General features: G+C 42.7%; 2 protein-coding genes across 5 annotated transcripts; both read right to left on the bottom strand.

The window, feature by feature from the left end:
* Positions 1-860: 860 nt before the first annotated feature.
* On the bottom strand, positions 861-4,692 carry LOC135502138 (arrestin domain-containing protein 3-like). Its single transcript, XM_064794731.1, has 7 exons — positions 4,476-4,692; positions 3,946-4,056; positions 3,237-3,466; positions 2,756-2,938; positions 1,875-2,057; positions 1,488-1,689; positions 861-1,183 (listed from the first exon to the last, which is right to left on the bottom strand). The coding sequence occupies exons 1-7, from the start codon at positions 4,591-4,593 to the stop codon at positions 1,038-1,040; spliced, it is 1,173 nt and encodes a 390-aa protein (XP_064650801.1). The 5' UTR covers positions 4,594-4,692; the 3' UTR covers positions 861-1,037.
* Positions 4,693-5,429: 737 nt separating this feature from the next.
* Positions 5,430-24,557, bottom strand: LOC135502068 (uncharacterized). 4 transcript variants are annotated; one of them, XM_064794564.1, is made up of 30 exons: positions 24,303-24,557; positions 21,619-21,763; positions 21,052-21,232; positions 20,704-20,794; positions 20,363-20,487; positions 20,060-20,142; positions 19,720-19,891; positions 19,219-19,336; positions 18,664-18,844; positions 18,412-18,469; positions 17,444-17,510; positions 17,096-17,242; positions 16,767-16,943; positions 16,325-16,540; positions 15,871-15,951; positions 14,943-15,052; positions 14,462-14,711; positions 14,024-14,218; positions 13,453-13,714; positions 13,156-13,351; positions 12,766-12,921; positions 10,542-12,624; positions 9,880-10,028; positions 9,245-9,514; positions 8,736-8,952; positions 8,206-8,533; positions 7,783-8,023; positions 7,469-7,607; positions 7,239-7,307; positions 5,430-6,649 (listed from the first exon to the last, which is right to left on the bottom strand). In XM_064794564.1, exons 1-30 carry the CDS (start codon positions 24,468-24,470, stop codon positions 6,440-6,442), a joined length of 6,885 nt encoding a protein of 2,294 aa, XP_064650634.1. In that variant the 5' UTR covers positions 24,471-24,557; the 3' UTR covers positions 5,430-6,439. The 4 variants fall into 4 exon arrangements, with proteins under 4 accessions (XP_064650634.1, XP_064650633.1, XP_064650632.1 ...); XM_064794563.1 differs by having other exon boundaries at positions 7,466-7,607; positions 16,767-16,940; XM_064794562.1 differs by having other exon boundaries at positions 7,466-7,607; positions 24,303-24,556.
* Positions 24,558-24,973: the final 416 nt, after the last annotated feature.

Genomic DNA, 24,973 nt, shown 5'->3' with positions numbered 1-24,973 from the left:
CTGAACTTAGACAATGGTGTCACAAAGGGATTTCCCGGGGAATTCCCTTTAGCGTGGTAAATTCGAACTGTTAAAAACGATACGGGGAATTCCGTATCCATGCAATTTCAGCCTTTGTTTGGTCTATGGCGTAGGCCGCAGCCATGCACATATGGGTTAAGGACAAACTCTCTATTAAGGACAACCTCTCTATTAAGGAGACTAGTTTCGTCCCAAATTGGTTGTTTCCATTCAATTTGACCTCTCTAATCAGGACACCTCGCTATTAAAGACAGCAATTGTCAGTCCCGAGCGTGTCCTTAATAGGGAGGTTCTACTGTACTATCACATCTACATTATTATCGGTAATATAACACAGCTTTGCTTATCCAGCTGATATTGCATGAACAATTGATACTGAAGTGTTTAGGCCTACATTAGTCATTTGCGATTATAACAGCCTTCTGATCCAATTTGTCAGTTCTCTCAATACTTGACTTGCCAAACTCAGAAATGCAGCGCCACTCGCGGACAAAGATAGAACAACTCGACATTTTTTTCACCGGTTTTCGCTGCGCATGCGTACCAGCCGTCATCTTTCGCGGCGACGGACGAGAAAAACAACTGTTCTACACGCAGTGAAAGCAAATTCACACAGGTAAACTGGTTATAACTGTGGTACGTCTGTTTCTTAACACGTAATAGTTATCAGATTGCTAAATTATCTTAAATCATGAGCCTTAAAGAACTTTTTGAACTCTCAAAAACTTACACAAAACAAGTTCAGATTGCCGCCATTATTAGTTTCCGGATGGCTGGTACGCATGCGCAGCGAAAACCGGTGAAAAAAATGTCGAGTTGTTCTATCTTTGTCAGCGAGTGGCGCTGCATTTCTGAGTTTGGTAAGTCAAGTATTAAGATTCTCTCTGGTCGCTGTTTGGACAAGGTAGGCCAGACAGAACTGCAGAGATATCTGACCTAGTTTATATACAGGTATAAAAACTATGAGGAACCATCCATCATAATCGTCATGTGCCTGACTACACTACACATTCCGTCTATGTTGCGGGGTTAGGTTGGAAGTTGTAATAAGTGTATCTGGGTGCAAACTTGTCTTTCTGATTCCCTTCTGCATTGGCACCCTTGTCTCTCTTGTCCTCTGGTTCAACCTCGCCGAACATGCAGGCGTTATATGATGGTGGCGCTGAAAAATAAGCGAGACGTGTTAGCCAAGGTTGGATTCTCCAAACAGTTTGACAGATTTTCTATTTGCACGGCCAAGATATTATCAATAGAACACATGCTGCAAACTGGTGAATGAACTGAGGATTATTCTCTCAAGGCAATAAGTGGAATTGCATAGGATTTCATTTGGTAGCGATTTTTGGCTTTCGAGATCAGATCTGTGGTATTGTTGGTGAACATCTCAATGTAAATGATGTTCAGTAGCAAAGTTAGTCTTCTACAGTGGAACCTCTCTTAGAGGTTCTACTGTACTTATAACTTACGCAATAACGGTATCGGACCTTCCGAGGGCGGTGGACCTCCCTGGGCCTGGCCCTCGAATCCAATTTTCACCATATTTGGACCAGCAGGCGGGGGCATGTAAGCTGATTCCATCGCAAGGGCCTCACGGTGAGGTACGGTCCCTATGATGATGTCATAGGAGAGGTCAAGGTCGAACGACGGGCCTGACGGACTTGCTGATACCTAGGTGTGATAGAAATAGCCACAATTTATTCCAAGATAACTTAGCGGGTGTCGTCATTGGTGACTGTGAAGTCGAAAGACACCTCTATTGCGGTTTTGATGAGACAACCAATACCTTCCGTTCGGTGTCAATTCCTTAATCATAAACTCATGCATTGCTCTATACAGTACAGGTCAAAACTTACCTCTAGAGAATAGTACAGATCAATCAGTGAGCATCCCATAAGGAACGATGGAGCAACAGCAGGAATCAATAACGGCTGGTTGTCCCAAACACACGTTTCACCCGGAGCATACTTGAGTTTTTTTATCTCGACGACATTACGACCATAACGTTTTTTCTTTCCATGCGCTCGCACCTTGATATTCTGCAAAGTAAAAATATAATTCTGCAAAAACAAGATCGAACCCTCTCCACTTGCAAGGTTATCTGGACACAGCATTTCCCTTGATTTAAGGTCACTGTAGGCAGTAGCAAGGTAGGCAAGATAAAGTTACACAAAGTCACCAATAGGGTCGCTACCATAACACAGGATGTTTGTATGCTTAGGAAACCTCTATATCAAGACTACCCTTGGGACTGACAAGTGCTGCCCATCATAGAGAGATGTCCAATTTAGGACCAAAACGAGTGTCCTTAACAGACAGGTATTTGCCAAGGGAAGTTCCACTGTAGTGCACGATTCACACATGACCCAGTGATGTCACTGTGCACATATTATCAGTCACCCAAAGATAGCCAACACCCTGCTCATGCCTAGAATCCCCCTTTAAGAAGACATATGACCTAATATCATGGCAAATGTTCAATGACATTGACAATGACAGGAAATAGAATGCCCCTGGGTATATATGTACATTCCGCCATAATGAATAATGTGGCAGCTTGTATGCCAAGATAAACAAAATATCTGGGCCATGGTTTTAAAATGCTCCTGAATAAACAATCTGGCATTTTTGTCTGGGTCATATCTGAAAACTCCTGACAAGAGCTGAAAGTTTACACGGACTACGATTTATGATTTATGATTTATGATAATGATAACTACATTTCAGAAACTCATACCTGCGCAAGATAAACCGTCGTGGCGCTCATTTCTCGAGTGGTGTGATTATTTGCTTCACCCTTTAATATAATGCTCTCGCCAGGAACGTAACCAGTCCTTGGGATCTGCATCCATAGGTCTAGATATCCAGCGGCACAGCACCACATCCCCACTGACTTCTGAGCCTGTTTCCGTTGCGATTTCTGAAATACATTTACTTAAAATTATTTCTGATTTCTGAAATATATTTACATAAAATTACTTAAAACCATTAACTGCGACCCATGAATCTTAGTGAGCTTTTCATTTTGGCGAAAGCACTATCAAACTTGAATTAAAAAGCGTGAGGATTCCAACTATAATAGGCCTACATTCATAACCTTTAAATTTGGCACAAATGTTAAAAAAGTCTACTGCCAATTGATAATAAGCACAAAGAAGGCCTATTGAGTATATCTGTATTGGTGTGCACTACAGAAAAGTTATTCTTACAAACCTTACCATGGCATTTCTTTCCTGATTAAGATCCGACACCTGGATAAGAGTGAAAAACTTCTTGGCAGATCTATCAAATTTTCTCGGTATGTCAATGAAGCTCTTGACCATGTAGCGAACATACTGTTTTTTGTATTCAAAAGACGACGGTAAACCTCGCATTGGAAGTTGAAATTTGAACGGGTATTCGTAACTCCCAGGTTGAAGAACTGGGTCCTCGCCTGGCTGTCCCTTCACTGAAATACAGATTTGAAAAGTTAGAATCTGCAGACACCATGCAGGGTTTCCTTGAATTGAATGGGTACTGTTCATAATTATTTTTGGTCCAGGAAAATAGAAATGCACTTTATGGTAGTAGGTAATCTTATGCGGCGATTAACTTTGTACCAACAAATTTAGTTTTCAGGGGAATTTTCCGATCTTGCTATGATGACCAATTAATAAAGCGCATTTATCTGAAGAAAAGTAGAATGCGCAATCGCGTCCCTCCTGACACTAAAGGTAGGGGGCAGCACCGAATATTAGAACTACAGTAGAACCTCTCTATTAAGGACACCCTCGGGACTGAAAAGTATTGTCCTTAAAAGAGAGGTGTCCTGATTAGAGAGGTAAAATTGAATGGTAACAACCAATTTGGTACCAAAACCAGTGTCCTTAATAGAGAGGGTGTCCTTATTAGAGAGGTGTCCGCTAAGGGAGGTTCTACTGTACATACTTTTCCCAAAGACAGTGATGGTTTCTTCATAATAGTTTTCCCATTCATCCTCAGAGGAGCTGCCATCATCAACATAGGTATGGCATTCGCCGGAACACCGTATCCTCACAGCTGTAAGAAAAACACAATCTTTGTAGGAGAAACTTGCGGACATCTGACCACTACACAAATGTTAACACTGACAGTGCAGCACTGGTGGTGGTAACAACAGATCTGCAGCAGTGCAGGTAGAGGTCAGCTGTATACTACCTCTAATTTACTGCTGCTCTAACCCAACCACAACCTGTGGTATCTCTTCATTTCAAACGGTACGAGTTAGCAAAACCTAAGCTTTTGGGCACATCCCACTCCCGAGAAAATCCGGGGTAGGCCTAGGTCTCTCCGACCCAGTATTCAGTAGGCCTAAGGAGTAGGCCTAACCTACACTAGTAAGCGATGATTTCGGATAGACTTTCACTATGTGGTTGGGGGCGAAACTTTGGCAAAGTTCTTAGGCCAACCAGAGTAGAATGGGTGGGGTCAATGCCAACCTCTGCATTTAAACTCCTCGTTGAGATCTAAATAAACAAAGCCTTCCACTTCATCTCCAGCCTGGAATATCGCATCTTCCTTAGAAAACACCACTTCGTAGCGAGTTATTCTCCCCATTTCTCACAGTCGGAATCAAACGCAGATCCACGTCAATGACTCAATCAGGAAGTAAGTTACATCGAACGGCATGATCGAACGGTACATCGGACAACAGAGACAGAGTCATTTCCGAAGTAGACAGGTAAACGGAAAGGAGATTGGGAAATGAGAGAGGGGCCATTTCAGAAGTCAGCAAACATTCTCCAAGCAGAAGTCAGCAAACATTCTCCAAGCAGAAGTCAGCAAACATTCTCCAAGCGTCGTCAGCGGTGATCGTCGTTGTCAAGTCTTACTCGACCTACTGTCTCTGCCACCATGTGAGAATTTCAGCGGGTGCATGTAAAATTCGAAAGACGGCCCGAAGACCGGGAGATTTGTCAGCAAAGTGAAACAGTACAACATTGAATTACCTTTTTTAACAGTGTGCATGTTACTGTATTTGCTCTTATTGACCAATTCCTTGGATAACATTTATGTTTTGGTCTGGTGGGTTTGGTAGGTTTAATGGGTTTAATAGGTATGTTTACATTGTCATTGTTTACGATGCAACTCCCTGCGTCTCTCCTGGTTAACGGTTTAGTGATAATGCAACACTGTTCCAATGGGAGGTTGTCGTGACACACTATACACGTCTATGCCAGCGTGGATAATGTATGAAATGACTGCAAATATTCACCTTAGTTTTAGGTGGAATCCCAACTGCAATTTTCAATCCATCTCGCCATCACAAGAAAAAAAAATCCACATTCAACCGACCTATGCCTCCACTTAACTTCCCGTCGTCTCAAACATTTTAGAACAGGCAAGGAATTTTCCCGATACTCATCCAAACAATCAAAGAACTAGCAAGAATCTGATGGGAAGACTTTATTATTGGACTTGATACAAAAACAAAGCCAAATGGCAGGTTAACAAAATGCTCATAAAACGTTTCTTCGTTTAAAATACATGTATCTCTTCTACCACTCGATTTCTAATTAGCACAAATACATACTCCATGCAATAAAATAAATTTGAAAGCCCCTACCAGTCAAATTAAAATAATATTGTAAATTTACAAGACTGCCTCTTAGCCATAATGATGTCTTACCAACTACTGCCACCAAAATGAGACACAGTGCGTTGCTACACTGCACTCAGTGTTTTAGAATTCCTTCTCTGATCTGCATGTAATGAAAAACAACTCAAATTTGTCCTCCGACAAAACTTTGATGACTTGTACAGGGAATAGGAGGAGGCCAGCTGGAAACTCTTCGAGACCACAGTTTAGAGACACCCTGTGTAGCACATAAAAGAACTTATGTCACTTTACCTGCAAGCAATAGGCACTTATTTCGTATCAAAAAGCACCATAATGAACAAGACACCAACAAAATACAACAACATTGACACTAAAATGTACTCTATTTCATCTTTTTAAATCAAGACTGACATTTTATTCAAATTTAAAACACACAATGTACACTTGACACCAACATTCAGAATGACTGGCGTTGTGTATGCTTTGCACATGACACTACATGTAACTCCATTGAATGAACAGGGACATGCATCATATTTAACGGCCTAAATTCAACTGAAAATTGCAAAGAAAATAAAAAGTTTGCTCAGGAACAACTTGTGACAGCTCTTAACTTCAAACACTTGTAGTCATAACCTATCAAGGCAGTTCTCTAATAGGAAGAGACATAAGTGTCTTTGAATCCACTAACTGTCTATGAATATCCCTTCAATTTTGTATCAAATTCACGTAGCCTTGGCTTCTGATAATCCCTTAAGTCATTTCAGAGACAAGTTACATCTTTCATCTGTCTGGCCTAAGAATTCTTGGTTGTGACTCATTTGGGCATGTTTCCTGAACCCCCTATCCTAGTGATGGAAACTCATCAGACAGGAGAGCGTATTTACGACAAGTGGGGCAGGTCCGCTGCTCCTGGAGCCACTTCCGGATGCACTCGTCGTGGAAGACGTGATGGCAGTCAAGCGACACGAATGTCCCAGGTGTCATTTCTTCATGACAGATGACACAAGGGTCTTCGTCTTCAAAGATACTGATAGGCGTTTGGTTACCACTCTGAAAAAGAAAGATTATATATTTGTACAATCTGCAAGACAGCTCATAAGTCGCACTACTGGTGTAGTGGTAATTGTATGAATTTGCGAGAGATGTCCACCGGGAAAACAATAATAATTAATAATAATAAATACTGGATATTATAGTGCCTTGTACAAGCTAAGCATGCTCCAAGGCACTTTACAATGGAGTTAGAAGCAAATATTTGGATTTAAAACAGTTTGATAGTGGTCAAACAGATAGATTAAAAAAAAATAAAAAATAAAAAATTGCAGATTGGCCTGGAGACAAGTATGAATCACTTTGTTAACACCTGTCTTGGATTAGCTTGCTTGCACAGCATAGGAAGAGCCAGAAACACACATGGTTTGTTGGGTTCAATGGTTGACTCGAGCAAAGTTTGTTTGAAGAAACGATTTCCACTGTTTTCCACTTTTCCAGAGATCATGTTGTGACAGGCTTGTGCTGTTGACAATGTGCGATACACAAGCACTGTATAGAGATGGTTAGTCCACTCAGTGAATCAGTTTGCACTTCGTCATGTCTACAGCTGATGCTAGGCCAGGAGTTGCGGACACTTGATACGTACCAAGCCACTGCTTGGAGATGATGAGCCACTATCGTTGAAGGTCGCCAATCCTGAAGCACCTCCCTGACCCTGAAATAAACACATAAAGTAGAGTTGAAGTGTCAGTGGGTGAACTATTCACTGGGATTAGGCGCTGTCATTGGATGATAACACCCTTTCATTGAAATTTTTTCCATTTTATCAAAACTGAGCACTTCATGCACAGAGAAAGAGAATCGAATCCTTACCACCTTGACGGAAGAGACGGCACCAGGGTTGTTCTCGAGGATCATATTGGCAACCTCAAAGATGATGTCATCCAGGGTCATGCCAGTCAGGGAACCACTTCGCACTGTCCGTAACTTCTGCACAAAACCCATCAATTGTTGTCTGGAAAAAGACAAAAGCATAGTGTTCAGTCGAAATATCTGGAGCTAATTCTGCCTGTGATAAAAATCAACATTTTCAAAAATTTCTTGCTGTTCAAGGAATCCGTACCGAGTGAGAGTTTGATATTATCTGTCATATTTTTGACCGCAAAAAGGAATTTCGGAATAATCCTCACCTCTTATAATTCGGGAACATCTTAGCCAGATTGACCATGATCTTCTCAAAACTGTTCTTTGGAGCAGCTGTTTTCTTTGGAGGGGCCAGCGATGGGGGTCCTTGAGCGGCTCCAGGACCACCAAGGGGTGGTTGACTTGGTAGACCCATACCCGGTGGACCAGCAGATGGACCTTGGAAACCTGGTGGCCTCTTAAGACCAGCATCCCTGTACAAGACTTTCGCTGCGGAGGAATACGCACCTAAAGAAGAAAACATAATATTTTGAGACATTCTGTAAATCTGACCTGCAGGAGACATGACTTTCTGTGAAACGCAACTCAAGTACATCCTGTATATTTCAGCAACCAATCCTATTTACAAATAGCCTTGGGTAAGTAGCTTTACATCTTTGAATGAAAAGAAAAACCGAGATCTGTTGTACCTGTTTGGTTAACAGTCGCAGTTGGCTTCAGCTGTGGCGGGAATAACGTCGTTGGACTCTGTTCCTGCTGCGCTTGAGCTTGTTGAAGATTTCCAGACGGTACAGGTCCTTGATTAGGCGGCCTTCCACCAGGTGGCGCACCTGGACGACCTCCAGCCTGCATTCCCGGTGGCTGTTTCGGCATTTGTGCAAAAGATGGCAGAGATTGTGGAACAGGTCCTAGCAGCTGTGTGGTTGGTGATGGGCTGTTCCTAAGTTCTGTCGGTGACATCTGCTGTTGACCTGGGGCTTGCCCGGGATTGAACTGGATGCCCATTGGTGGACGAAGCTAGAAAACGAAGATATTTGTACTTGTAACAAGAGTGGCGATTCGTTTCAATTACATGTATCATAGTCGAAACATGTTATTCATTTGACTCTGACATTCTGCTACGTGTCTGGTATTGGAGTTAGAAGTCCAGGCATAAGGATTACCCTGTTAACCGAATCTGCCTGGTCCTTCCAGATCTCCTCACACAAGCCTTACTCACTATATGAAGAGGTAACTGGTCTGGTGGTGGTGGAGCTCGAGGAAGATCCAACTTTGGTAGTGAAGCAAGCATCGTGCCTTCCTTCACGCTCTGTATTTGCTCCTGGAAAGACTGCGTGCAGTTCTGCGCAGTTTCACGGATCAAGTCCTTCGTTTTCTGCCACTGTTCGACAGACGTCAATAGTTGTTGGGGAATTGGATGGTTTCCATCCTCAAACCTAAAAGGGAGAAAATAGCTCAAGTGTTCTGAATCATCAATGAGACTTGAACAACATTCTTTTCCTGGATTGTGGTTAAAATAAACCAGACAGTTTGCATTCTTCAACATTTGTGTGTCCTAAGTTGTGCTTGGGACAACTGCTAAGCTGTGCGAAGGTTGTCTTTGGGCCCAGGTCAAGCAGTCATTTCGCCAAAACCTCAGCAAGGCGCCCACGTTTTAGCTCCACCCTGGCAGTGGTTGGTGAGACAGCAAAAACCTCCAGTTCAGGAGGAATACTTGACAAAACTTACTTCTTCACGACGGCCTGCAAGTTGGTGAAATAATGATCAGCGTCCTTCATGTGTTTGTCCATCAGCTGCATCCCAATGTCAAGTTTAAATTCCAAAAGTTCAACCTCGGCAGCCCTTGCTGTCGCTACGGTCTGCTGGACGTTTGTCTCTAACTGTCTGATGATGTTGATGTGGAGGTTGCGTTCAGCGGTCATTCTCTCAACTTCTTCTTGTTTCTGTTGTGTTATATCATTCATCGTCTGCTGCTGCTCGTTCATACGCATCAAAATGCTGAAATGGAAGTTACTTTTTTATAAGTTGTGGCAGTACTACGATGCCTTCTTGGGTTTTACTTCAGGTTTGCTATTCCATCTATTGATCCCCAAAAAACGGGCTTAGCTTTTGAATCCGTGGAAAGATTTCCGGTGGCAAACTACAAATTCTCTTAACACGCAAGTCCTCGCATGAAGCATAACTCAGATGAGCTACTCATTCAGCGTCATAACCTAAGGATTGAGACCGGCACTCATTTATACATCTGGGAAGAGGAAGGCAACATAGACAAAGAGGCCTGCCTAAGATCTCACACCAACTGTGGAGTTTGAACCAGAGACCGCTTTACTGCGAGCTGAGAGTTCGAGCCACAGAAGACCCACCTCTGCTCCTGAGCTTGTGATTGATGGAGCTGCTCTTTGATTCTCCTGATTTCCTCTTGGGCATTATGGCACTCATGCTTCAGCTGTAGTTTTTCATGTTCATTTTCACTATTCAAACTGTTCAGGTTAACAAGGTGTTTCTTGGCATCCTAGAATGAGAAAGGTTTCAATCAAATGATCATAACATTTCCAAACTTGTTTGTTTCCAAGTCATAACACGCTCTCTTAAGCTTTCACTTTGGCTCACTCATACCATCAACATTTCCACACTAAATGGTCAGAAGAATTAGCTCTTAGGGAACTGGATTTATTCGACTTTTCGACTTTCACCGCCCAAGAAAGTCAAACTTCCAACTTCCTATTCGAGTTCAGATTTGTAGCTCCGTCCCCAGTGCCCGAGCATGCGCAGTTCAATTTGTTATTATTGAGAATCATGTGAGAATCACGTGAGTCATGCGATCTTTCATTCATGAGTTTTCGTAGTAAATTCCATAGTAGTGACGTCACTCAATGATTGACAGCTAGGCGCCATGTTTCATTCATGCCTCGTTCTGATCACCCGATACGCGGGAAATGAAAACGAGGTCATACGAACTGGCTTGGCGGTTTCAGTTCCCTTTAACTTTGATAAACTCATTAACAATCTCTGAAAGAAAGGTTACCTCATAGCTATCCTTGAGCTCCCCATATCTCAGTCTCTGCTGGTTGCATACATTCTTCATTTGTGCCAACATCTGGTCTAGTTCACCAACTTGCTGTTGGAGGGCGTCACGTTCCAACTTGTACGGCTCATACGGGTCTGTCTGAACTTCACGCTCGAGACATCGAGTCAATGGTTCACTCTGAACAGCAATGCTACGACAGAGGATAGCTGGTTTGCGCAAGAAGTCTTTGTTGATGGCCGTGCTCCCAGAATTACTCCCGCTAAAATGAGTCCCCATTGCCGAGTTCAGGGCTTTCGATACGGCGCACCGCTGTAAGTCTTTCTCGATCGTCGAGCGCACCAAATCTGCGAGATTGCCATTATCCGCAAAAGCAGAATGACGCTTCAAACCGTCCATGACAGAAGATGAAAATTCGTGCACAAAATCCTCATCCATTTGGTCAATATCTTTTTCCGTGGAAATATTAACATCTGATGTAAAAGAATCACTGTGTCTTGAAGAATTATCCAAATGTTTATCATCCCCATTTGAATCCAAAATTTCATAAAGCATATTCGAATCGTCTATGTCATCTAATCCCATATTGCTGTTAAATTTGTCCGCTGTGTTTGTGTCAGTTTCTCTCGAGAATGACGCACTTGTCGGGATTTCAAAAGGCGAGCCACCGAAACCAGGCCCAGCATGAACAGAGGGGAAGCTGCAGTACTCTCCGGCTCCAGGTTGATCAGCAGTAGACCATGCCTTTCTTGCCAACTGCATTTTATGAGAGAGGCTATCAGAGTCATTTTCAGGCTTTCTGATATTGTTCTGGTTACCTCCAGGAGCACGACTTGTCACAATGTTCATCTCCTTGACATTCCAACTGTACATTGACGGATCATGAGAGACCCCTGGTGCCTGATCAAAGATCGTCTTCGACGCACTACGGCCTTTCCCCACCGCCTTCTCAAACGTCTTATTCAAATCCGCGTCCAAATTCGCATCATAGTCCTCACCATCAAGTTTCTGCGTATCAGTTGCCCTGACGACGACGTCGTCAACACCGTCTAAATCGTCCAAACTATTCTCTGAATCTGACTGATACGTTTCAGCCAAGTCCTCCTCCCTGTTGCCAAAAGCCGAAGGCGGAATCTCACTGCTAGCGTCCACACCAAAGTCATCCTCTCTGCCAAAAGCATTGCTCGAGTCCATTTTCTCTTTTTGCAGTTTTTCTAGAACTTGACGCTTGAAGTCGTCGGCAATACTACGTTTACGCTCCATTTTCTCCGGAGGTCTTGGCGACACCCGCTTCGGTGACCCCATTCTGGGTGACCCAGCAGCATTCCGTGCCAGAGGAGGTCCCGACAAGAACGGCGGGACCTTATCTAATGAACCACTACGCGGAGTTTGTGGCTGCTTTTTCTTTGCAGCCCCAGGCGGCCCAGATAGGAAAGGGGGCACTTCCATAGCACCACCTCTAGTCTGGTAGTCACCATTACCACTTTTGGAGTCCAACACATCCCCTTTCATATCGTCACATGACGACGACAGAGAATCTGACAACGAGGCTCGCGATGCACTGTCCGATCTAACTGAGTGAATCATTCCACCGTCACCTAACGTCGGAAACTCATCCTCTGAATATTTCCGCTGTTTTGTCTTTCCAAGAGGAGGCGCCAGTGGCAAGTCAAAATCACACAAATCACCATGACGCGTCCTTTCCGAATTGTCTGAATTCAAAGCTGTGCCTGATGGACTAAACTCCATGGCTGTCGGATTCAATGAAGTCCCTGTGCTATGAATCACTGGACCACCAGGCACATCACTATTTGCACTAACACTTTGGGAATAAGACTGATACTTAATAGTCCCTTGCTGTCTTTTTTCCACTGCCATTTTTTTCGCTTTGGCAGAATCCTTCAGAAGACACAAGTGTTCGTCCATCATTGCAAATTTTAAATTTTGAAGCAGAAAGTTTGACAATGAATCGTATTTGCGTATAACGTCCTTTGCCTCTGGTGGAAAATCCTCCATTACAAGTGCCAGGGTCTGGTCATGAAGATAGACTGGTCCTGTGGCCTTCAGATGGTCTTCAAAGAACCTAGATATCAAGAAAGACTGAGCTTAGAAATAGCGCTAAAACACATTTAGCATAATAGATCACCAGACTTTTAATGATTTCGATCAAAATTTTCTTGGACCACCAGTAATTACGAACGGTGTACCTCTTTGAAATACTTACGAGTAAAGATTTGCTACTATCTCCTCCTCAGCTGGGGTGAGGGCAACAGAACAGTCACCAGCCCCATTGCCAAAGTGGCAGTTCTCAAACGCTTCGATCTCTGGCCGTAGTTGGGATGGGACAGAAAATGGCTTGTCAGGGTCATACTCATCATCACTGCAAGAAGAAGAACAGGGCCTATCAAAGAATTTTAGCAGCAAGAGGAGACAGCTGGAAGTAGGAAATGTTTTGCCATGCAATAGTCATCACTGACAAAGAAAAGGGGAAGGTGAACATTAAAGTGCCTTTCTCCCCCTTGTTGATACTCCTAAAAGGCCATGTGGCTCCAGTGTGAGCGCAGCTCGTCCCGATGGGCGGAACCCCAAACCGCCACTTTATGGGGTTACTTACTCTTCCTGTGCATTGTCCCTCCCAACATTAACAAATTCATCCAGGGATAACGTTGTTTTTGTCTTGTCCTTCTTCTTCCTCTTCACCTTCTTTGCCGTGACGACTTTGTATTTTTCTCCGGGACTCAGTTCTTTCTTGAGGACCATCATATCCTTCTCTTTGGGCAGAGGATCCTCTTCAGCGACACCCCCACCTGCTGCAAAAGAGAACAACAATCAGTACCATATCTTCAACAAAGTCCATCCAAACTACACTCGGAAGTCAGAAGGGAAAAAAATCTGAAGTAGGAACACTCACTTGTATGACTGCGACTATCGACATCCTCTGTTGTCCCTGATGCAGACTCCTCAGTCTGCCTCTCATCGAACCGACGCTCCAGCTCTTCGAGAATGTCTTCTTCATGCTCCTCCTCTTCTCTTGCCTTGGCTTCCATTTTCCGTTGTATCCGGAGCGCTTTCTTCTCCTCTTTCCGTTTTATTTTCTTCTCGTTTGTTAATTCCCGTCTTACTTTCGGCTTGTTCCCGCCTTTTTTATGACGGTGGTCGATTTCACTCGTAATCTTCGAGGTAAAACAAACTCAATATAAACAGGGCTATTTGCATAGAAATATTTGGGCTCAATTTGTTGCCCTTACTTGCAAAAATATGCCTCAAAACTGCTTATTTTTGGGGTACCGAGACAAAGATCTTCCCATTTTGTTGTTGAAATAAACCTCTTTTAAAAAGCGGAAATCACATCCCTGGGAATAGATTTTTAAGGCACTCATTGTAAAGGCCAGTTGAGTTGGAATTCAACTTGTTTAGAAAACTGGCCTTAGTCTCTAAAGTTATGTCAATCCCTAGCTTTATAACATATTTCCATATATTACCTCTTTCTTTGCCAAGCCATCCTTGTCATATATGAGGACCTTGACGATACAAGCATAGCAGTCGGGAGTAAAACACGGCCTCTCAAGGTAATCTTTCTCCGAATGCCGGTCCTCGGCCGCCGTACGGAACTTCTTCCAGCAGGTGATGTGAAAGTCTATCATACATTTGGCATAGCAGACGGTACGAACAAAGCCCTGAAAAATAATGAGTATGGCAATAAAGGCAATTAGTGTTTTGCTTGCCTTGGCATAGACATCAGTTACAAGGGGCCTCAGTTTTGAGTCACTCGAAGGAAAAGCAATTTTGGGTTGAGAGTTTTGCTCAAGGACACAGGCATAACAGTGGTAATCATTCAGTGAGTCGAACCATTGACCTCCTGATTATGAACCTGCCATGATCGAGGATTGTAAACTCATTCCTCAAAAGTAAATTCTAACCTGGAAGTCTGGGTCGGTGAAGTAGATCTCTTTCTTGTAGAAGCCATGGCAGTCCGTATAGAAGCACACGGCATCCGGGTGAGGCGGGTAGCGGCACAAGTAGAGCAAATCTTCGAATGATTCCTTCATCATGCCTGGTGGCGTCTCTTTCATCACCTCACAGCTCCCTGGCCATGTCAGCACGGTAAGGTTCAGATTCTTCTTGACGATGGCCAAGCCATGGTCGAGGTGCTCAATTGCATCGTGATATCTGAAAATTGTGGAAAACTCATGGCATCAAATCAAATTCCTTCGGTAATGAATCAATTTTGAGCTGGATAAAGAAAGAAACTAATCTTTGTCAGTGTCCCTTTTAATGGCATCATCTAACCTAAGTTCATTGCAATTGGCAGCACTGAAAACAGAAGTTTGAAGTTGACTGGGGTTGAGTAAGATTTTCAGTTTTAAAATATAACGGCATACACTTTTCTGATTTACCTACCTATTCTGTTTAATGTAACCTCTTCCAATACCATGATAAGCCAATGGGAATGACCGTTTCGGGTAGTCTTTGAGGAGAGCTTCAAACGCGGCTATACCGTCAAGGATGCGCTGCAACACAAATGTATGTTGAAATTCATTGGATAAGGCAACAATTGGGAAAACCTCCTGTTTGAAAATGCCTTTACACTGTTTGCTCATCCTGATTCGCCCATGAAAATAATTCATCAGAATTTCGAGAGTTCCAGGTATCCCACACGCACAGAAACGTCATACATGTAGGTATTACAATAAATGGACACCACACAATCTGTTCAAACTGATCACCACAACAACAGGAAAGACAATCCTCACATACAGATTCGTAAACACTGCCCTGAAAAACCAGACGGTCACATAAAGCAACAGACAAGTTTTGAAAAATTCGATAATTTGGAAAAAATAACAATGCATGTCAGGATTTACGATAGCATACATAATAATCTGACAAGGGTGTAAAATATCTACTTTATTTCCATTGGCTTCAATTCTTTGTTGCTATGATGACCAGTAAGTGAGGATGTTGTTTCTCTATATGGAAGTGATAAGCTATAAATGATGAGTTCATGACTGCGTTTGTTATGCATGGTAATTACCACTCCAGTCAATGCTAATGCTAAATATACATGTATGTAACATGAAGCTAAGGTAGATCGGTTTCAGCAGTTACATAATCAACCCTTAGTCTTCACATGCGGTGTGTCCCCTGGCTCAGCTTGGACGAGTCAGGCATAACAATATTTGTCATGTTTTCGCACGCAAACGATAAAAGTGTTGTTTGTTACTTTGAAAAAGTCATATTCTGGCCACTGAAGTATGTGAATTGTGATTGTACTCCCATCACAAAAAAAAAATAAAGGGGTTTACAGTAATGAAGTTCTGTAACTTACCTGAAGCGTGCCTGCTTCCAAGAGTGCCACCCCGTGGGCATATTTCAGTATCATCATGTCAAGGATGTCCAAACTGAAATACTAGAGGACACAGAGAAACAATCAGGGACAGTGTCGCTGTTAGCAATAACCTGTTTGTGGAGTGGAAAACCAAAAATGTGACTCGCTCTACCAAAACTAGGCGCTTGTCGCATCTGAACTTGACAGCTTGATACGGACTTGTTGTTCATTTCCCTATCGTAGACCTTTTGTGAAATCTATTACAAACTGATTTGGTCACATTTCACAAAAGGTCTACAATAGGGAAATAAACAACAAGTCCGTATCAACCTGTCAAGTTCAGATGCGACAAGCGCCTAGTTTTGGTAGAGCGGGTCACAAATTTTTGAACATCAGGCCATCAACTAATGCCGTCCACCTCAAGATCGGGACTCAAAAGATTGTTCAAACTTACTGTCAGATTCTTGCTCATGATGAAGTCCAGTGCCTCTGTATAGTGGTCAATGGCATTCCGACTCCGCAAGGTGAGCAACGCCTGGCTTCCCATTCCCATCAGATTCTTCAACTTCTCGATGTCTTTCTTCTTGACACTCTGGAGTGCGTCTGTTCCATTTACGCGACTACTCTTCTGAAGTTTCACCGGATTTGCACACGTCCCAGTTTTCAAAGGCTACAAAAGGAAGGGCACAAAGTAGAACCTCTCTATCAAGGACACCATCAGGGATGACAAGTGGTGTCCTGTATAGAGAGGCGACTTGAATACAGAGGTCAAACTGAATCAATTTGGGTTCAAAACTAGTGTCCTTGATACAGCGGTGTCCACTACGGGAGGTTCGAATGTACTTCAGACAGATATACCTCCTATTGCAATAAAACTCATAATATGATCAACCTACCCCCTTCTTTTTCTCCGGTGCCACTTTCTTATTCGCCTCAGCCAGTTCCCGCTCCTTCTCTTTCTCCTTCCTGATCATTCCCACCGGGATCTTCTCACGCCTTTCTGCCTCCTTTTTCTTCTTGTCTTCAATGATGACTTTCTCAGTTCTCCTCCGTCTTTCCATCTGGAGCTCCTGCTGGAAACAAACCAGTGAATATGAAAAGACAGGACACTGAAATGTCCGAGGTGTGGATTCAAATTCAGTGTTTTTCTCCAGCTGTTGATTCAAAAGCGTCGGACCTTCCGGCGTTATATGACATTTTTCGATACCATCAGTTGCTGACTTACATGCATCCTAAACTCATCATGATCCCGGGGCTTGCTACCCTTCAACTCATCATTGAGCTTGATCTCGGAAGCGCGGTCGAGAATCGTGACGTCGTCATCCTCGGACGACGATTCTGCAGACGCCAGTGCAGGAATGTCATCATCACTCTGAAAACAGAAAAGTTGTATATCAAAATACGTATTCAACTTATCTATCCCATGAAAGGATTTTGGAGAACTTCTTTCTCCAATCACTTGGATCAACTGAATCAACGAAATAATGATCTGTAAAATCATGGCAGTTTAGGTGCTTCCCGCGTCAAAATCCCCCGACAGTACACATAATAATATCAAGTCATTTCTACAAACCTCAATTTCTATCTTCTTTTTCTTCTGCACCTTGTCTGCAGTGTTCTTGACATTCTCAACAGTTTTTCTAGAAAATAACAGACCGTTGAATAAAGACAACAATAAACAATAAGTCGTGTTTTATCTACGACTTATTGGGAGATTTCAAAACTGTACAATAAAAAGCTTAGAATAGAATGTACAGATGAACATTCATCAACATTGAATCAAATCTCACTCCGTCTTACAACTCCCTGACAAAACTCTGACAATTTCTTTTGCCGGGTAGAATCTTATCGGACGCCCTGGCCATATAGGCAACTTCGTATCAGCCACACTCCGAGTAAGCCATCGCGAGCCACAATAAACAATAATGTGCTGTTTCGATTCTTGTTTGTTTAGGTTTATTTGGCTCCGGTGGCCACCTCTGGCTGGTATGAAGTCAACTCTGGTCAATACTATAATGACTTGGTACCAGCATGACATAAAACTAGCTGGCTGAACAACACCTAATTGTCTTTGCTTGTACTCACAGCATGACATAAAACTAGCTGGCTGAACAACACCTAATTGTCTTGGCTTGTACTCACAGCATGACATAAAACTAGCTGGCTGAACAACACCTAATTGTCTTGGCTTGTACTCACAGCATGACATAAAACTAGCTGGCTGAACAACACCTAATTGTCTTGGCTTGTACTCACAGCATGACATAAAACTAGCTGGCTGAACAACACCTAATTGTCTTTGCTTGTACTCACAGCATGACATAAAACTAGCTGGCTGAACAACACCTAATTGTCTTGGCTTGTACTCACAGCATGACATAAAACTAGCTGGCTGAACAACACCTAATTGTCTTGGCTTGTACTCACAGCATGACATAAAACTAGCTGGCTGAACAACACCTAATTGTCTTGGCTTGTACTCACAGCATGACATAAAACTAGCTGGCTGAACAACACCTAATTGTCTTTGCTTGTACTCACTTTGTCTTGCCATTCTCTTCCTTCATTTTCTCCAATATTTTGTTGCTGATAGGCTCAACTGAAAAATAAAACAACGAGTGATTCATTGAGTAACCAGGATTACAAGACAGCAACTACAAAAGCTGGGTGTCTTTCGCACCAAGCTGTTCTTGCATGGAAAACAATGGAGAAGGATAAGACACGTGTGTATGCTAGCACAGCTGTGGTTAATCCCACCTAAAGCAAGCAGAAAGTGTCACAACAACAACACACCTTTATTTTCCTTGTCCTCTGTCATCATTTTCCTGATTCTCTCCCTTTGTTTTTCCACCTTGTCACGATCTTTGACATTTTCACCACTTTGCTTCAGAACCTCAGCTGCTTGCTTGTTGATATTGTGGGCCTCGTCATAGAATTTTAACTCGAAAAGTGCCTCTGCATATCTATACAAACCCTGGAGTGGAGAGAGAGATAAATCATAATCGATTGTGGATCAAAGCTCTTTAGAAAAGCCCATTTGGTGGCAGAGGCCAAAAAATCAGGTCACTCACAGCTACAAAAGATGTATGGCATTTAAACCTTTTGGGACGCACAGGCAGAATTAGGTCAAATGTGCCTTGTGGTACTAAATACGACTGAACTATATGATTTTTGTCTGGGAATCACCGAGAAAAAATACTACAATTACTGAAGAAATGCCATAACAAGCCGTCTGAAAGTTTTTCTGGGAGACCTACTAATGTGCTAGGTGGAAAGGGGTCTGATCAAAAGTGTATGATAAGCAACAAGGACCAAGTACTAATAAAGTGGACACATGATGGTGGTTACCTTGATCCAATCAGGTTTCAGCGACACGGCCCTCCTCCCATCTGATGCCGCTTCTGTGAACTTCTTCAGACGCAAATAAGCCTGAGCTCGGTTACCATAATAAACATGACTATGAGGACTGAAAAAAATTTATCATAAATTGATCATATAACTGTGAAAACAAACGCACGTGTTTATAAAAAGGGCTGCATTTCTCCCCGAGTTTTTCACCAACTGAAAGCTCATGTGCCAAAAAAGTTGAATTGCAATGAACACATTTCAGTGCATGTGCAATACATCTTAGCAGTGTAAATTTGCATCACAGGAGCCTGGGATTTCCTGCTTTAGAAATATGAAATGCTTTACTGTGTCTTTATTGCAAAATAAACAGCCTTCCGATTACTTTCAGCCTTGTTTATTGCGGCAGAGTAGGACCAAATACTAAGGGGTGTCCTAAAATAAGGTTGCTTTTTAAGGAAACGGAACCCAACATGTAACGACCAAGATTCGTCTAAGACTCACTTTTCTTCGATAGCTCTCTTATAGTGGCCAATGGCCTCCTCAAATCTGCTCTCCTTAAACTTCTCATTCCCTAGCGTGCGACTTTCTTCGCCAGTCTGAGACAAGTTATCCTTGTCTACCTCACCAGTCACATCAAAATCAAAACGGAATTTCTGGTTGGCAAAAAAGGTCCCTGAAATAATAACGACTTTCGTTATTCACTTGAGTTTGGGGGAGTTGAAAAGTTTTTTTTCTCTGAACAGCGATGAATTCAATGGTATGGACAGGTTACCACAAAAAACAGCTCAGTTTTTTTCTCTTTCACTCTGGTCACACTAAAACAACCTTGAGGATAACTTACATGTGTTTAGAACATAAAGAACAGCAAACTTAGCGGCCGAATTAAGCGAGTCTTCCTTTGGAAAAGCCTTTACTATCCGTAAGCTGAAAAGTCGAAACATTTTCGAATTAGAGAAATGTTCGGCATAGGTTTTTTTTAATTATCTCAGAAATTTTACTTCTCACTTGGTTACTTTATTGGCCAGCACCAGCATCTTACATTTATCATCTAAAAGTGGCAAAATCTCACATAAAGCCTGGTGATTTGGGGTCATCAGCTATTTTTGATTTTATGATAGTCTACTAAAGAAAGGTGGTCACTTACCAAATATCCTCGACCACGCGTTCATTAGAATAACGATCGACATGCACCAATTTATCATCTTTATAATCTTTTCGGACCTGGTCGCTGATTTTGAACATTTTTAACGTGTCAAGTTTTCGCTCGGACTGAAAAGTGGAATGGGTTAAAACGTGGAGAGAAATGCAGCCACACAACTTAACAATTTGACTGAAAAGCTCAAAAACCTTCTCTTTCATGTTATTAGTTATTATGGTTAGTTATGTTGCACTTATTAGCAGAGACAATCAAATAGTCACTGCATGCAATAAAAGATATGTTAGCCCTTGGAAGATCTTACGGTTTAGGTCACACAAACAACTTACCAAATAATCATTTACTTCTGCGCAGGCCTTTTCAAGCAACTGCACAGCCAACCTATTCTCATAGCGGAGGACTGCGTGCATTATATTCTCCCTGTAAGAAGAAAACATGGCATATTCAACACGTGGCCCAGTTGTTCAAAACAAATCTTATCTTAATCAACACTGGTGTAAACTTAACTTATGAGCTGGGGGTTATTGTGAGCTGGGGGTTATTGTGAGCTGGGGGTTATTGTGAGCTGGGGGTTATTGTGAGCTGGGGGTTATTGTGAGCTGGGGGTTACAGTGGGTGTCGCCTCATTCTGCGTTGGTCTTCGTGAGCAAACTGTAGAAAACATTTCCATATCTTACCCAGATTGAGGGAAACCAAATTTCTGAGAGGCTGCAGCAATCCAAGCCTTATTGTATTTCTTCGTCGTGTTATCCGTGCCAAATAAAAATGGATCCACGACTAAAATTCGTAAGGAATCTGTCACTTGTTTCATACAATCCTTCCTTTTTATGTAGTCACTCAAATCTTTTGCCACCTCAGCTGAAATCAACACGACAGGTCCATATAAATGAAGGAGATATGTACTTCTATTATTACCAAGATCAACCTGTATGACATGGCCGTTCCAAGGTGAAATGTTTATCCATCAGTAGGCCTTGGCTTTGAGCAGCAGGCCTTTGAGCCTGCCTGTCTGGGTTTCATAATTAGTTGACCTAAAAGGATTTCATTCAGAGACGCCGGCGGAGTCAACTTTTCGGCTCATGAATTTCCGATGAATTCGTGACTAGCACTAACAATATCAAAACATTATCAATTCATGATCACTGGTGCTAGACACTGTAATTAAAGAATTGAAGGCAGGAGCCAAGAAACATGACTAGGCATGAGTGATCCCACCACGTGACAGGCAGCCACCCTTTACTTACCATCACGTTTCAATGCAGCCGGGATCTCTGGCCCGATCATTGGTTTCTTCTTGAGCGGGATATCCTCCTCTTCGTCTGTCGACACCAATGCTGGCGGGTCTTCATCACTGAGCTCGGACATTTTCTTCAACTTCGACCTCGATTCCTAAAAGTGATCAAAAGTTGTTTGAAACATACTTGGGAAGGGGTTAAACTTTCAGACTCCAGGATAAGTAGCATTCTTGATATTGACAACCATCTGACAACATAAAGGACAGTTATTGTTCCACTAAAAAACATCTGCACTCATCAATAATAGACGAATTCGAAGGAGTTTGTTTTGGCACTGACCAGTCATGCGTTTCACCTTGAACAAAGGATCGCCGTGTCTCTAGGCATTGTCCGAAGTCGGCTTAGGGCATCTGAAGTGTTCCGAGTGTGCGCATTAATTTGATTTGTTTTGGCACCAATTCGTCTTCTTCGAATTCGTCTAGGGCTAGGCCTATAGGCTACTAGTACTAACTATGGCATGGTGGTGGCACACCACATGATCTTTTGCTTGTTGTGCCTATGTTTAGGTTTGTTTGGACCCGCAGTGACTTCCTCTGTCTGGTGTAAAGCTTATTAAAGGGTCTATATTGAAATGTACACTCATCCAGCCTGGCTGTACAAAATCTACACAGAATGTACGTGTATCTGGTCGGTTGTGTTGTTTTTTTCATCGCCCATCTTCTTATTTTCACACCAACTCCTTAACAACTACACAAACTCAGATAACTTCTAAGTAATCCAGACATGAAGTTAAAGTAGTTAAGAACATAAAGTTATGAAGTAAGATTCATTTATTGTATCCAAAACAAATATTTGTGACTGACCCAGATTTCTTCAAAATCGTGGAGTTATACTAAACAGCGTCAACCAGCGTCCACCAGGTTTAAACTTGAAGGCATTTTAAAGTCATCAATGATAGGGCTTCCCAATACTACACTTTTCAGGGGCCTTGTGATTTTAGATGTCATGAAATTTTCATGTAATGTGTTTTATGGTGTACTTATTTCGTTTATTGCTACTAAATTTTATTTTGATGACTTTATACCCGACTTTAAACCTGGTGGACGCTGGTGGGCGCTGATTGACACTGTTTAGGATGACCGAAATCGTGTGTATCTTCTGTGTGTTGTGTACACTAGCGTTATATCCAATCTGCGTTAGCAGGTCATGTGATCTTTAAGATTTCGCGGGAAATGAAATTGTAAACAAACCCACGTGCGCAATTCAAATGGTGAACAATTGCGGACTTGGGTTTTCCCATTGTTTTGAAAAGGGTTTCTTAAGGTAGGAGATGGGGGTGAAATTGGTGGTATTTATTTTACTTACATGTGCAGTTACTGAGTTAGGGGCTTTAGGTTTGTATAGGTTTGTAGACCTACTGAAACGATTTCATCGAAGAGACTCTGAGCAATGCCAATACGCCAGAAGGCTGTCTGCAGAGTTGCTGAAGAAAACGCAAGACTAAGGACGCGGCTAAGGTATAGGCGTAGGTATAAGCCTACCATTGCCAAGCTGTATAAGACTCCGGCTTTCACTAGTAGTAGTACATGTACGTTGATTACACAAAATTTCTTACTGTCCACCCCTGAATAAAATTCTCGTATGAGTCTTCAATCCCTTTTTTGCGATCGTTGACTATGTTCAAGAACTTCTTCATCTTGGAGCAGTCACCATCCAACGATTATGAATCAAGCACAGTCGTACAATGTTCCACACGGTCGATAAGGAGAGCTATCTCTCGTTCAAACTAAAAATTGCTGACGCGGACAAAGGCACACCCATGTCGTGAGTCACGTCCCGAAACGTCCTGGCAAGACAATTTTGAAAATATGGGTAAAATACGGATAACCCGCACAACCCGCTCTCCAAGAAGCCTGTTAGTACATGTTAGGCTGAAGTTACATAGACCTCATTCGTTCATTTCCCAGGACTCATTTTCCCGCTTTTGCTTTAGCACTGAGGTCAGATCTGCCAGGGCCAATCGCTAAGGCGATGACTCTGAGACTAATTGCGCAAGCGAATCTGATCATAGATGTGGATCTCGAAACCGAAAGTGTGATAAAACTGGTAAAAACCGCGTGTGCCAATCTCCCAATGTGAAATCTGGACCCCCTGGGGCTGACAAAAACAATGTTTGCTGACCAAAAATTGGGGGGAGGGGGGGGCGTGCGGCCGATGCGCCCCCACCTCCTTGGATCCGCACCTGCCGGGAGTCTATGATCGGACAACAAGACGTGGCCGGTCAACTGCGTCCGGAGTGTAAGCCTGCGCTGCACGAACATGTCCGCATGACCAAAATTTGACATCCAGCAGAATCATGCCCGGGAATCATGCCCGGGAATCATGCCTGGCACCACGGATTCATCATGCATGATGAAGAGCGTTCAAAAGAATGAGGTCAGTGACGATCCCTCATGCCTCTCAAAACATTGCAGGTCAAGATGGTCCTTAACCCGACCTAACAATATATATCATCATACATATCGCCATCGACAATAAGATTCGGCACCTAATATCATAATCTACGCGTCGTGGAATAGCCTAATACCACTTGAGTCAAATTACTTGAAGGAATATTTTTGACCGATTGGCAAGACCAGGGAGAGTGTAATCTACTTGCAAGCGACAATTTACCATATTAACGATACACCTACCGACGCGTCGTTCCAGCTCATAATTCCAACCCGGCTATCGTTCGAAAATTGGTCACAACCTGTCTCCTTTTGGATACGTTTTCTGCCAATCTGAATCTCAGGATCTGTGATCGAACAGTCAATTCGTGACTCGAACGTGCAAGCGAAATGATTATTCATCATCTGCATGTATTAGTGGACTGTTAATAAAATCGTGACAACGGATATGTATACACATCATTTGATTGACATGAATACCTGTCCGTTCCGGCTGAATGAAACTTGATCTGGTTCTTGATATGAAACCGGGAACTTCCCCTGTTATTTCCCAATCGGGGGGGTTCCCCGATGTGTCAAAGCTCGCAATGATCTGGCGGTATGTTTGAATCTGTTCACAGTCGACCAGTAGCCGTCTCGACCTCGGGCAAAGACACAAACGTGTCATGAAGACATTCCTAATGTTGAGTACATCTACTGTCACCTCGAGCAGGAGCTGTCTCGACCACGGGAAAGACTCAAAAGTGTCACGAAGTCAGATCTATTATTAACCCTTTTGATGATATGCCGGGACGGACGCATTGAAGCCGTGACGGCCCCTTGTCGTATTTACAGTATAGCCGCTAAACGTTAGTTGTGGAAAGGCAGGGCTGCATTAATTTCAGACACTCATGATACATGTTTAGTAGTCATTG

The sequence above is a fragment of the Lineus longissimus genome, chromosome 18 (assembly GCF_910592395.1).
Source record: "Lineus longissimus chromosome 18, tnLinLong1.2, whole genome shotgun sequence".
Taxonomy (NCBI): domain Eukaryota; kingdom Metazoa; phylum Nemertea; class Pilidiophora; order Heteronemertea; family Lineidae; genus Lineus; species Lineus longissimus.
The sequence above is the reverse complement of the archived record's forward strand: the minus strand, read 5'-3'. Positions and strand labels throughout refer to the sequence as shown.

Excerpts from the sequence above, each read along its gene's own strand:
- LOC135502138 (XM_064794731.1), bottom strand. The coding sequence starts at position 4,593 with ATGGGGAGAATAACTCGCTACGAAGTGGTGTTTTCTAAGGAAGATGCG. Across the intron at positions 4,057-4,475 it reads CGAGGAGTTTAAATGCAGAG|CTGTGAGGATACGGTGTTCC; the intron begins GTTGGCATTGAC and ends TTTTTCTTACAG. Across the intron at positions 1,184-1,487 it reads AGGTCCGATACCGTTATTGC|CGCCACCATCATATAACGCC; the intron begins GTAAGTTATAAG and ends CTTATTTTTCAG.
- LOC135502068 (XM_064794562.1), bottom strand. The coding sequence starts at position 24,470 with ATGCAGATGATGAATAATCATTTCGCTTGCACGTTCGAGTCACGAATT. Across the intron at positions 14,219-14,461 it reads TCACCGACCCAGACTTCCAG|GGCTTTGTTCGTACCGTCTG; the intron begins GTTAGAATTTAC and ends ATTATTTTTCAG. Across the intron at positions 8,534-8,735 it reads ACCAGTTACCTCTTCATATA|CTTCGTCCACCAATGGGCAT; the intron begins GTGAGTAAGGCT and ends TTCGTTTTCTAG.